General features: G+C 56.2%; 1 protein-coding gene across 1 annotated transcript in view; it reads left to right on the top strand.

Moving 5' to 3' along the window:
- CACNA1E (calcium voltage-gated channel subunit alpha1 E) overlaps positions 1-13738 on the top strand; it is a 124919-nt gene that overhangs the window by 78260 nt on the left and 32921 nt on the right. Inside the window, exons 17-25 of the mRNA XM_059854744.1 lie at positions 290-407; positions 1065-1132; positions 2726-2823; positions 6656-7240; positions 7366-7640; positions 8246-8405; positions 8921-9050; positions 9552-9611; positions 9882-9988. Of these exons, the coding sequence (XP_059710727.1) occupies positions 290-407; positions 1065-1132; positions 2726-2823; positions 6656-7240; positions 7366-7640; positions 8246-8405; positions 8921-9050; positions 9552-9611; positions 9882-9988 (1601 nt within the window). The remainder of the gene's footprint in view (positions 1-289; positions 408-1064; positions 1133-2725; positions 2824-6655; positions 7241-7365; positions 7641-8245; positions 8406-8920; positions 9051-9551; positions 9612-9881; positions 9989-13738) is intronic.

Here is a 13738-nt window from a genome sequence, read left to right as displayed (position 1 = left end):
CAAACAAGTTCCCCTCTATCAGCTGTTGCTTCCTCCCTCTCCTGCACAACAACGTGAATGGAAGGAGGTGGAAACTCTTCCACCTCTGTTACAGAAGATGAAGAATTTTAAAACTCTTCTGAGGAGGTTTTAAATCCTTATCAGTGTGCAGTGGGATGTCCCTCAGGTGCTGCAGAGCTGGGTTATCCACTGCAGGGGGTCCCTGTACATGGTGCCTGCGTGTTGGTGGCACAGGTGTGCAGGTGATGGGCAGCACAGGTGACAGAGCTGCTGCCTCGTGTCCCCACAGATCCTGACAGGCGAGGACTGGAACGAGGTGATGTACAACGGCATCCGCTCCCAGGGAGGCGTGCGCTCAGGGATGTGGTCCTCCATCTACTTCATCGTCCTCACCTTGTTTGGGAACTGTATCCACTGGGCTGCTGTGCTTTTGGTGCTGACAACCCCACCTCCTCACATTCTCTGGGGGCATCCCCCTCCCCTTCTTCACAGAATCACAGAATGATGAGGTTGGAAGAGACCTCCAAGATCATCGAGTCCAACCCATGCCCCAACACCTCATCCAGACTGTAGCACCAAGTGCCATGTCCAGTCTTTTATTTAACACATCCAGAGATGGTGATTCCACCACCTCCCTGGGAAGAGCATTCCAGTACTTTATGATTCTTTCGGTGAAAAACTTTTCCTAATATCCAACCTATCCCTTCCCTGCCATAGCTTGAGACTGTGTCAGTGCTACCTGGAGAAAGAGCCCAACCCCACCTGTCTACAACCTCCCTTCAGGGAGCTGTAGAGAGCAATAAGGTCACCTCTTGAGTCTGCTTTTCTCCAGGCTAAACAACCCCAGTTCCTTCAAACGTTCCTCACAGAAACATCCTTCCCCTCCCAGCTGAGGGACACCCAGCACACCCCTGTGGGTGTCCCAAGGGCAGAGAAGGAGCTGTGGGGAGGTGCACTGAGGGCTGTGGGATGGGTGAGGAGTTTGTGCCTTTGGCTGGGCTCCTTGGGAGCTGCAGATACACATGTCCTTAACACACGGCTTGTGCATCCTTAGCTGCTCTCAGATACTCTGCTGAACGTCTTCTTGGCCATCGCCGTGGACAACCTGGCCAACGCCCAGGAGCTCACCAAGGTACGTTCCTGCTGCTCCTTCTCCCGTGGAGAGAGAGGGGGCAAAGCCATTTAGGGTTCGATTTAGGAAAATGCTTAAACCTGCTGGTCTTTCCAGGAACACCCACACTTCAAGTATGGCTTTATTTCTCCATTTAAACTCCCCAGTCCTGTTTGCCATCAGTCAGATGGAGATAACCCTCCTCTCTTGGGTGGGACCTGATGTGGGGACTCTTCTCTGCCCGAGCACTCTGGAGATGTGGAGTGGGAAGCATTTTCCAGTGGTGCCAATATTTATTCCCCACTTGCCCACAGATGTGGGCAGCAGATGTGATTCAAGATGCAATTTAGGCTGGTGCTCAGCTGCTTTTAAGACCATGCTGGGAAATATTTGGGGATCTCAAAATTGTAGGGGCACCATCTGGATAATGGGAGTAGGAGACAGCTGCAAGGGTTGTGTCCACTCTTTGGAGCAGACCAGTGATCCTGTGGTGCCCAGATTTTTGTGGAGCCCGTGCTATTGCTCACATCCCTGGGGCTCACCGGTGTGAATCTGACCCCAAAGGGGGCATGGTTTGCCTGAGGGTGTGTGCAGGGGTCCTCCCACGGTGGGAGGGTGCAGATGGCACCTCCAGGGGCTGCCGGCTGCCGCTGGGGTGCGAGGGATGGGAGAGCCCCACGGGTATCAGCAGCATCAATTAAGAGAGCGCTGAGTTTTTGAAAAGGCTGAATGCTCGCTAATGACTCCTAATGACATTCTTTGCTCAGGAGACACAACCGTGCTCATTAAAGCAATCCGGGCTCTGCCGGGGTCGTTCATGGATGCCTTACCTCCCACTCGGTTTGGGGGATGCCTGTCTGGCCCCTGTGGCTGTGAAGAAGGGAGGGCTGAGTTGGTCTGTGCTGTCTGGGGTTGTCCCACCATGTTCAGCCCAGCTCGTGCCTGGAGTGGGCTGGGTTCAATTATTTGAGCAGCCCTGATGCCTTGGGGAAGATCTGGTGTAGTGGGGAACCTGCATCCACCCAGCACAAGGGAAATAAAGTGTATCTGGAAGTGATGCCTTAAAATTTTACATTTTTTCAAATCCTGTACTGCATTACTGCACAACTCTGAACTCCATAGAGAATGTTAGCTGCTGCCTTCACATTTTGGTCAGACAAGACAATCCCTCTGGGCCTGAAACTCAAGGACACCTCACAGCCTCAGGCCCTGAAAAGTATGAACAAAAAGTGAAATGGGGAGGAGCAAACTGAGGGAACATGACTTCATTACCTGAAGCTGTAATTGGAGGATTAACCCCCGATATGTGAATGGACCAAACTTATAACTGTATGAAAAACTTGTGACCATTGTCCATCCTGGGTGTAGCCCCTTGGGGAGGCTGCCCAAGGTGTGCCTGTTGAAGGCCTTTAATAAATACCCACTTTATCCTCTTAACCTTGTCTAGCCTCTGTTCTAGGCAGCCACTCCAAGGCATCAGAAGTACAGATCCCCCTCCATCCCTCGAGCCTTGGCATCCAGGGCTGCCCTGCACATCTCTCACTGCTCCCAGTGGCTGAGCTTTCCCTCAGAACCCCAACACCCCATTGAGCAATGCCCCTCTTTTCTCTGCAGGACGAGCAGGAGGAAGAGGAGGCCTTTAACCAGAAGCACGCCCTTCAGAAAGCCAAAGAAGTCAGCCCCATGTCTGCCCCAAACATGCCTGCTATCGAGTGAGTGACTCCCCAACACCACCCTGTGACCCCCCCCGAGCCCAGCCAGGCTCAGAAGGGCACAGAGCTGCAGCACAGCCTGGCCTGGCTGGTTGGGGGGCTGCCAACAAGAAAAAAGGGGTCCCCACATGGGGTGAGTCCCTCTCTGGGCATCTTCCTGAAGATGGATGGAGGTTTAGGAGTGTGCTCCCCGTGAGCAGCAGTGCTTTTGGAGAGGTGACAGCTCTCCAGGGAGCTCCTGAAATTGCCACTCTCTATACCAAGCTGCAGCCTTAGTGCTTGGGCATGGCAAAAATATGCTAAAAGAGGTTTTCTGCCCCAAATATAGAGCTCAAGCGCTCAGGGCTGATGGTAGGAGGCTGGGGGAGGAGGAAGGTAACTCAAGTTATTCTTGAGGAGGGGTGATATTTGTTCCTGGGGAGTGTTTCTTCATGGCAGAGCTGCAGGAGAGCAGCCAGGGCTGGGGGAGAAGGGAGCAGTGGTGTCACAAATCTCCCTCGGGCTCCTTCCTTGGGAGCCAATGCAGTTAGGAAAGATGGAGCGGGTTTGTGAAACCATGTTTGATTGTTCAAAAATTTGATTTGGGTGCGAAAAAAAAAAGCCCCAAACCATATAAACCTCCAGCATGGTGTTAGGAAGCCTTGTCTCTGCATTTCAGCGGGAGAAATTTCTGTTTTTTCCTTCCTAGCTGCCTTTTTTCTCTTTATTTTGCAGTGTCATATGGTCTAAATCACATAAAACTTTCAAAGTCAACATTGGAACGAGGCGTTTTGATTTGTTTCCCAAAACAGTACATTTCAGTACAGCTGAAGGGATTATTTTATTTTTTTTCCCTCTTTTTTTTTTTTTTTTTTTTTAAATAGAATCCCTTCCCAGGGAATTTTAGGTTTCGTTATGCTTTGAAACCCAGCCAAGCTTGTACACGGCAGAATCTCTTGCAGATTTTTCTGAGAGAAACTGCTGTCTTCAGGAGAGTGCTGATCTGGGGGGGGGGGGGGGGTCAGAGGCAGCCTTGGGAACGGCCCCCTCCCTGGTTTGGCAGTGGTGGGATGCTGTGGGACGCTGGTTTTAGGGGCAGCAGGAATGGGGTGTGCTTGTAAGGCCTGCCTGGTCCCCCCAGCAGCCACAGATTTTACCCTGGGGTAAAATGGGTGTTTGCAATAAATCTGTCTGCCCAAGTACTAGGGGGGTTTAGAGGGGAGGTGGTGGAGTCTGGATGTTGGCTCTGTTTCTGGATACCAGTGGGAACGTGTTGGATAAAGTGAGGGAATAGAGAGCTTTAGGCTGCGGGAGAGGCTGAGGAACGGACAGATAGGAGAGAGGAAGAGGGGGAGATGGAATATATTAGGGCAGTAAAGGATTTGCCCACACTGCACATCCCTGATAGAGCTCTCTAGTCATTGCCAGATAGGGCTGGTTGGGAAAAAAGATCTTTTCAACCTTTCCTTGTTGTTCTGGTGGCATTGAAAGGGGAGGTATTGATATTCATGGGGCTTTTTTCCAGCTCCTCCCACTCACCAGGATGGATTGGGGTCAGGCCCAGGCAGCAGATGCCATGGGTTAGGCTTGAGGATGTAGTCAGCCTCAGGTCTGGTGTGCTTTTGGTGGTGCTGAGCTTGTGGAGGGACAACACCGTGGTGGCCAAGGCAGAGCAGAGCTGGCCCAGAAGGGAGCTCAGAGCCAGGCCCTGCCTTTGGTGGCTCCATTTCCCCCGTGCATGCAGGCTGGCACGGGCATTCCTGCTGGCAGCGTGGGCATGGACCGGCGTTCCCACGTGGCCAGGGGTGGTGTGGGTGCCTGTGGGAGCTCTGTGTTTGTAAACCTGGGTGCAGCTGGCTCGGGGCTGCCAGGTGGGTGCTGGTGCGCGTTGAAGAATGCACCGGCATGCATTGGTGCTGGGTGTGCTGCGCGGGCGTGTCCGGAGGCTCTGCAGCTCGTTGTGGGAATGCTGCGGGTGCTGGCAGCTCCAGCCCTGCCTCGAGCGTGGCACTGAGGCCTCCCCATGCACGGGGATCCATGGAGACCATAAGCACTGACTGGCATGACTGGAGCAGCTCTCCCATGAGCTGGGAGGATGGAGGTTGCTAAGTCAGGAGACCTTGGAGCACCTTGAGAGAGCTGACGAGGGGCTTCTGACAAGGTGGTTTTTTGATAAATGATAGGACGAGGGAGAATGGCTTCAAACTGTTGGGAAGTGGTCACGACAGCAAGCCTGCTCAAGAAGCATTTGAACAGCATTTGCTCTCAGGCATGTGGTGGGATTCCTGGGGGTGTCCTGTGCAGGGCTGGGAGTTGGATTCCGTGATCCTTGTGGGTCCCTTTGAACTCAGGATGTTCTGTGTTTCTATGATTGCACATTCTCAGGGCAGTGTTCTTGGAGCTGTGTGTATCCGAATCTTTTCTATGCTGAGGCAGAGGTTAAAGCCTGGGACCTCACCCTGCCAGCCCTGTTAACTTGCTCTGTGTGGGGGCTGCTCAGGTGACAGCAGCTCTGTGGCATCTCAACCTGGCCTTGTGCCTTGTGTTTGCTGGGGAAGTTCACGTTCCCCTCTGTGCTCCCAGGCCAGCAGCAGCTGATGGAGGTGGCTCTGAGCAGCTCAGGGCCGGCCTGATGCATTGCTTCTTCTTTCCAATTGCCTCTTGTTTCTTGGGAGAAGTGAATTTGGAGCAGTTTGAGACAGCGGTTAAGTACCCAAGGATGTCTCCAAGGTTCTGAAGGACTGGAGCCTGCACTGCTCTCCCTGTGCGTGGCGTGGGGAAGGCTCCCAGGGAGCAGAGTGCCAGCTTGAGCGTGCCAGCCCGTGACCAGTGTGCCCGTGGGGGCTCACCGAGGATGCACAGGGCCAGGATGAGCCCTGCCCAGGGAGGGGGGACAGCTCTGTGCGCTGCCCACACGAGTGGAAGGAGGGGATTGAACCCGTTTGTTTTTCCTCCGCAGAAGAGACAGGCGGAGGAGACACCACATGTCGATGTGGGAGCCACGCAGCAGCCACCTGTATGTGGGCGGCGGGGGCGCGTGTCCGTCTGTGCCTCCTGTGCTGTCTGTGCGTCCGTCCGCGGGGCCGGGGCACACCCCGCTCCCCTCGGGAGTGGGAATTCATTGTGTGTGTGTGTGTGTGTGTGTGTGTGTGTGTGTGCTGTATCCGTGTGCCCCGTGCTCCCCCCCGTGCACGGATCCCCCGTGCGCGGTGCCGCGGTGCCGTGGGTGTGCGCTGGGCTGTGAGCAGTGCCCGTGCCCCTGTGTGCTCCTGGGTGTTTTCCCTGTGCCGCGGGGGTGTCGGGAAGGGCACGTCTTGTCTTCTCCAGGGTGTTGTTTTACCACGCTGCAAACGTTTAGTGGCGTAGCCCAGAAGCCCAGTGCAGCTCCTTCCCCTCAAAATCGCTGCTCCTCAAGCCTCAGGGCAGGCTCTCTACCCGGGATGTGCTGAGAGACGGGAGAGGAGAGGTCCCAAGGTGCAGCAAGAGGGCTCGGCCCATATTTAAGGTGTCCCCAGGCAGTCACTCAAGGGGAAGGTGGTCTCTGCCTGTCTGGGATAGGGCAAACCAGGATGCTGGCTGCTCCCAGAAGCTGGATGTGCTGCCTGAAAGCTTCAGGGCAGCATGGAGGCTGCTGGGGCTGGTCATCCATCAGCCTGATGCTTTCTGAAGGGACGCAAGCACACTCCCAGCCCCACTTCCAGCACCAGAGGGACGAAGCCTTAGCACAGCCTGTAACCCCGGCGGTGGCACTTCCTTCTGCCTGGGATTCCCAGATGAAATCCAGGGTGGGTGTTTCACCGGGGGGACGGTGAGGGCAGCAGGGATGGTGACCCCTCGCCGTCCCCCGTTGCAGGCGGGAGCGTCGGCGGAGGCACCACATGTCGGTGTGGGAGCAGCGCACCAGCCAGCTGCGCCGGCACATGCAGATGTCCAGCCAGGAGGGCATCAACAAGGACGAGCCGCCCCTCATCAATCCCCACGCCAGCATCTTCCGCAGGAAGAGGCCCGGGGAGGGTGTCACCCTGGAGAAATGCGCTGAGGAGCAGGGCAAGGGAGAGCGCGAGGGACCCGAGCAGGCGGTACCAGGGGCCAACCCCGGCGGCGGGGAGGAGAGGACATCACCGCGGGCCAAGCGGGACATGTGGCAGCAGAAGTCTTGCCATGGGAACTGCGAGCCAGGAGAACAGGACGGGGCAGGAGGCAGCATGGAGGATAGGGCGAGGATGAGGCCGAGCCAGCGGCGCAGCCGGCACCGCAGAGCCCGCGTGGACGGCAAGGACACGGCTGGCATCTTGGGGAGCCGCTCGGCCAGCCAGGAGATGGGGCTGGAGGAGGCCAGCACTGCCGAGGGGATGCAGGATGGGGACCGGCGTGGGGACATGGCTGCGGCAGAGGCGCTGATTCCGGGGGAGCCAGAGGCGAGCGGGGAGTCCATCAGGTTGGTACCTGCAGAGGACATCTTGCACAGCTCCTCAGAGGGCATCCCCACAGCTCCTCATGTTCTCTTCTTCTCCTGTCCCCATATCTTCTCACACCTCCTTTTCTCCCCTGTCCCTGCTGCAGGACAAACGGGGTCCCTGCTGGCGATGCCGATCTGATTGGCACCACCAAGAAGGGCAGCCCCCCTCACGTGGCAGCCGAGCTCTCCCAGGGGAAGACGGGCTCCCTGATGGAGCAGGAGTGCAGCAGCCCGGACACGAGCGAGCAGGCGCTGCTGGAGCCCAGCCGCAGCGTGAGCCGCAGCGAGCCCGACCTGTCCTCCATCACCCCCAACACCGAGAAGGCCACCGAGAGCACGGCCATCATGATCGATGTGCACGACTCCGCTGTGGTACAGAGTGAGGACCCGTCTCTCTTTCCTGAGCCCCTCTCCCAGCCCTCGGGGACCTTGTGGGGGTGGAAAGCTGCTTGTGTGGCTTTTCCTATCTGCATCCATCAGCCGGGGGGATCTCCGTGCTGCTCCTTGCAGCACCTCACCCCAGTGAGGGGCTTTGCAGGGGAGCCCAAACGCTGATGTGCCAGCATCCCCTTGGGGCCCGTGTCCCTTTCTCAACTCTTCCCATCCACCCCTTCATGTGATCCATCATTTCCCCTTCCTCTCTGCCTGGGCAAAACTCTGGCATTCCCTGTTTTTCCTGGAACATCTGTAGCCTCCGGCAGCTCACTGTCACTCAAACCCCTTAGCAGCATCCTTCCTGGCTGTCAAGGTGAGCTGCTTTAAACAGTGTTATTAATTACCCACCAAGGTGAAAACGGGCCTTGTTACACCCATTTCATCTGCTCCATCCCAGCAGCTGGTGTGTTTTCTTCCTGCCTAGTCCCTCTCCCTGTGACAGCACAGGGATTCAGAGCAGGAATTCAGACGGGGGTTGCCTGGGTGGCAGGGACACCCCAGGGTGTTGTCTGGGTGCAAGGTCGGGCAAAGGCTCTCGCTTTCCTGCAGTTAGCAACAAGACAGACGGCGAAGCCAGCCCCTTAAAGGAAGCTGAGACCAAAGAGGATGAGGAAGAAATGGAGAAGAAGAAGAGGAAGAAGGAAAAGAGCGAGACGGGCAAAGCCATGGTGCCGCACAGCTCCATGTTCATCTTCAGCACCACCAACCCGTGAGACGTTTTTCACTCTGGGGCTGGGGAGGGCTGCAAGGGGAAGGACCCCAGACATCACCAGAACCAGGGAATCCCTGTAAGAAGGGAGCTGAGTGTCTCCCAAACAGGCTGGATAAGCAGCCACAGAGTTCCTCAAGCCCCACATTGCTCTCCCTCTGTGGCATGGGCTCATGGCTCTCTCCCAGCTGCTGATTTCTAAACTGGGATTTTTATTCCTTGTTTGCTATATTTACCTGCAGTTTTCTGCTGCTCTGCAGCTCTTCCCCAAACCCAGCAGCCTGGAAGAGTAAGCACCCCAATTTCTTAGGGACTCTCCCTGCCTGGCTGTGGGGCTGAGACAGCTGAGAAGAGGGATCAAAAAGCCCAAACACCCCTTGGGCTCCCTTCTTCTGCTCCTCAGGCTTTGCTGCCCATCTCCCCCCCCCTTGGAAGATGGCATTATGGGGTGGGCTTTGCACAAGGGCTGTGGCTGTGGCCTGCCAGGGGCTCACAGGTGGGCTGTGTCCCTGCAGGGTGAGGAGGGCCTGCCACTACATCGTGAACCTGCGCTACTTCGAGATGTGCATCCTGCTGGTGATCGCTGCCAGCAGCATCGCCCTCGCCGCCGAGGATCCCGTCCTCACCAACTCCGACCGCAACAAAGTGATTGCAACCCCCTCCCGCTCCCCCAGCAGGGCAGGCAGAGCTCCTGCAGGATTTGAGCTCTGTGGGATCAGGGCAGACGGTGGTGGCACGTGCACTGTGCTGTGGAATCTGGTTTCTCCCCCATCACCTTCCCTTGTGAACCATGGGAGTCACTCCCAGCTTCCCACACACGGGGTTTAGAGCCTGCGGAGAGACCAGGGTGTCTGGTCAGCTGTAAAGTGGCTTGGACTGGGGAGATGCTGGTACAGGCACTGGTGTGGGGCAGGTGATCCAGGCTAGCAGTGTCATTTCCAAGCCATTTGCATGGGGAATGATTCCCTCCTGCCTGCACAGACTGGATTTGGGGCTGTCCTGAACTCTTAGGGATGAGACTGGGTTTAGGACAAGCAAACCAACCCCATTTTGCCCCTGAGCCAGGCAAGCTGCTGTAGCTGGGTGTCTGGGTGGGCACAGTTTGCTTGGCAGCAGCTGCAGAGCACCTGTGCCCTCTCTCTGCAGGTGCTGAGGTATTTTGACTACGTCTTCACTGGTGTCTTCACCTTCGAGATGGTGATCAAGGTAAGAGCCCTGACAGGATGCAGCATCCCTGGGAAATAGCTCAGTTCTGCAGTTCTGGTCCTCAACTTAGAAGGTGGAAACCTTAAAGTTTGATTCTCAGCAGTGCTGGTCCCGAGTGCTCAGCACCTCCTTTATCAGCCCCGAGGCTTCCACAAAATCCCAAGTCCTACTCCCAGGACACTGGGACGTGTCTGCAGTGATCCTGCCCCCCAGCTTCGTGTCTGAGCTGCTCATTCCCTGCCTGTTTTTCTCTCTGTATCTCCCCTCCAGATGATTGATCAGGGCTTGATCCTGCAGGATGGCTCCTACTTCCGAGACCTCTGGAACATCCTGGATTTCATCGTGGTGGTGGGAGCGCTGGTGGCCTTTGCCTTGGCGTAAGTGGCCCTTGTCCTTGTCAGCTCCCTGCCTTCCCAGGGCTGGGCTGGGCTGGGAGAAGGGTGAAACTGTGTGTTATGGCTACTAGACTCTGATTTTGTTTTGTATTTTATTTCTCTGCACCTTTCTGGTATGGCTCCTGGCAGTGGTGTGTGGCTGCTCCGGAGATGTTTCTCCTTGTTTGACAGAAGCTGGTGAGAAAGCAGGCAGGGAGCAAGGCAAGGCAAGCTGGAGATGCTAGGAAGAAGTTGGTGGTGCAAGTGGATTTGAAACAGAGCAGAAGGGGCTGTTAGAGAGGGGGAAATGGCCTAAATGTGCCAGAGCTGGGGTTATACACCTGCTATGCATCTTGGGGTGCACAGAGACAGCAAAAGCAGCAGCCTGCCAGGTGGAGCTGCCCTCTGAACACGTTCTTGGTGGAAATGGTAGCCCTGGCTGGTGATACTTCCTCTGGTCGGAGGGGGACATTGCTCTGGAGCCCTGCAGGAATGGGGCTGAGGCTGGTGGGGTTTGTGCCAGTGTCCTTGAGGCATCACAGAGAGGGCTGTGTGCTCGCCCTGCAGCGTGCCCACTGAGCACTGCTTGGAGATTGGGCCCTGGCCCTGAGCTTGTGGCACCTGTGGGTACTGGGATGTGCCATGGAGGGCAGGAGCACGCAGGGATGAGTTTCCTGCTGCTCTGATGTGCCCTGTGCTGCTGGCTGGGGCAGGGGGTGCAGTGAGCTCAGGGAGGGATGCGTGGTGCCAAGGTGGTGCTGGCAGGGAAGGGGCAATCCCCAGGGCTGTGCTGCCCCGTTGGAGGGAGAGGAGCAGAGAGGAGAGGCTCAGGCTCCTTTGTCACACTGTTGTTCTCTCTTTGTGCCTGTGACACTGGCAGCAGTGGCTGCTGACAGGGGAGGGCCTGGCAGCCACGCAGACGGGAGCCTTGGCCACAGCTCAGGTACCGTGCGGGGCTCTCGGGGTGCCCACGAGGTCCCTGGATGGATTACAGCCCATAATCCATCCCTCCTACCTCACCCCGCACTGGGCAACAGCTCCTTCTCCTAGTTCTCACCCACCTGTGCCCCTCTGGCTCATTGCTTGTGCCTTCCTCACCCTCCTCTCCCCATTCCTCTCCCGGTGCCTCCAGCCCCTGCTCCCTCCTTGGGAAGAGCACAGGAGAATTCAGCTCGCCCAGCAGAGGATGAAGCAGCCCTTGGGCAGGGCAGGGGGCAGACCACAGACCATGGGGAAGGGGCCTGGGGAAGGTTTGCTGCCTGGGGACAATGCTCTGAGCCTCTGGGAGGCCACACAGGCCACCAGGAGGGTGGATGGAGCATCTCCAGGGTCTGGCTGATCCCTGCTCTGCCAGGAGTGTGTCTGGCAGGGCTCAAGGGCATCAGCAGCCTGAAGATGGTTTGAGGAGGAGGGCAAGGGAGCCTTTTCCTTCCCAGGCAACTTCCATCAAGAATTTTGATGGCTGAAGGAGCACAGGTTGTTGGCTTAGCCTGCTCCTGGGTGGAGGGATGTCCTCACCTGTGGTGTTTGTGAGGGTCCCCTGGACGAGGTGAGAGATGAGGATTTGACTCCATGTTCTCAGAAGGCTGATTTAATATTTTATGAGATTATATTATATTAAAGAATGCTATACTAAAACTATACTAAAGAAAGAGAAAGGATACATCAGAAGGCTTCACAAGAAGAATGATAATGAAAGCTCCTGACTGACTCAGAGAGTCTGACACAGCTGATGGTGATTGGTCATTAATTTAAAACAATTCACATGGAACCAACCAAACATGCACCTGTTGGTAAACAATGTCCAAGCCACATTCCAAAGCAGCCAAACACAGGAGCAGCAATCAGATATTTATTGTTTTCATTCCTCTCTGAGGCTTCTCAGCTTCCCAGGGGAAAATCCTGGGCAAAGAGGATTTTTCAGAAAATATCATGGTGACACCCACCAATGCACAGGGATTGCTTACTGTCCCCTTGCCCTCACCCCACAAGGGTGGCACAATTCCTGTGGTGGCTCTGTGGCTGGCAGGGGATATGGGGGACCTGCCTGGCACCTTCCAGCCCCGCTTGCCACCTGCCTGCCCCCACCCCTCCTCCCGAGGGAAGGATGTTCCCTCTGGGCATGGGGCAGCTGAATTCTCGAGGGTGAGCACCCCCATGGGCCGTGGCACCGAAGCCCTGCCCGTGGAGAAGGCCTTGGCATCTCCACACACGTTTGCAGCGAGCACTGGTGTCTCCTGCTCTCTCCTGCAGCTGTAGCTGGGTACATCCTGAGCTGCTTGTGCCACGGACGGGGATTTTTGTCATGTAAACCTGCAGGATTGTCCGTCTGTCTGCCCCATCTCCAGCCTGGCTCCTGCTGGAGGAGATGAGCTCATGGCTTCGGCAGTGAAGGGAGCAAAGGCACCACGGTGATTTCCGATGGGTTCAGGCATTATAAAGCACTTGTAGGAACACCTGCCTCTCCCCTCAGCAGCCCAGCGCCGCCACAGCTGCGGGAGCTGCAGGATATTCACCAGCTCTCCATGTCCCAGCCTGCCACCCTCCCTCCCAGCCTCCCTCCTGATCTCCGGGGGAAAACTCTGGTGGTGATGTTCCAGTCAGTCTCCTTTTCTTCTCCCTCTGTGAGCTCTTTGATGTGGGGCCAGGGCAGGGGGAGTGTTCTCCTCCTTCTCCTTCCTCCTTCTCCTTCTTCTTTCTCCTTCTTCTCCTTCCTCCTTGTCCTTCTTCCTCCTTTCTCCTTCCTCCTTTCTCCTTCCTCCTTGTCCTTCTTCCTCCTTTCTCCTTCCTCCTCCCTCCTTTCTCCTTCCTCCTCCCTCCTTTCTCCTTCCTCCTTTCTCCTCCTCCTCCTCTCCTTCTCCTTCTCCCTCCTTTCTCCTTCTCCTTCTCCTTCTCCCTCCTCCCTCCTCCTTCTCCTCCTCCTCTTCTCCTTCTCCTTCTCCTTCTCCTTCTCCTTCTCCTTCTCCTTCTCCTTCTCCTTCTCCTTCTCCTTCTCCTTCTCCTTCTCCTTCTCCTTCTCCTTCTCCTTCTCCTTCTCCTTCTCCTTCTCCTTCTCCTCTTCCTCCTTCTCCTTCTCCTTCTCCTTCTCCTTCTCCTTCTCCTTCTCCTTCTCCTTCTCCTTCTCCTTCTCCTTCTCCTTCTTCCTTTCTCCTTCTCCTCCTCTCCTTCTTCTCCCTCTCCCTCCTTTCTCCTCTCCTTCTTCTTCTTCTCCTTCCTCCTTTCTCCTTTCTCCTTCTCTTCTCCCTTCTCTTTTCTCTTTCTCCTTCTCCTCCTCCTCCTCTCCTTCTTTCTCCTTCCTCCTTTCTCCTTCTTTCTCCTTCTCCTTATCTTCTCTCTTCTTTTCTTTCTCCTTTCTCCTTTCTCCTTCTCCTCCTCCTCTCCTCCATGGAGCTGGGTGGGAACAGCAGTGCCTGTGGAGTGTGGTGATTACCTGGATGAGAGCAGCTGGTGCCTGAGTCCAGCAGGTCCCAGTAGGAATGCTGGGGTGTGCCATGCAGGTTTCCTGCCCCTCTTGCCTCCCCTCTGCACTCTGGTTTTCCCACAGGGGTGGCCGTGGGCACAGCAGGAGTGGCACCATCACCCACAGGCTGTCTGTGCCACCTCCAGATCACTGATCACCAAGTGTCCACCCACAAAGCCATCTCTCTGTGAGCCATTGTGGCTTGTCCACTGCTCTCTCAGAGGCCACAAATCCTGAGAGAGGCTGTCTCCATTAATCTCTAGCTCTCCACGTGGAAAGCTAATCCATCAGTC

The sequence above is a fragment of the Haemorhous mexicanus genome, chromosome 9, assembly GCF_027477595.1.
Source record: "Haemorhous mexicanus isolate bHaeMex1 chromosome 9, bHaeMex1.pri, whole genome shotgun sequence".
In the NCBI taxonomy this organism is placed as follows: domain Eukaryota; kingdom Metazoa; phylum Chordata; class Aves; order Passeriformes; family Fringillidae; genus Haemorhous; species Haemorhous mexicanus.
The sequence above is the reverse complement of the archived record's forward strand: the minus strand, read 5'-3'. Positions and strand labels throughout refer to the sequence as shown.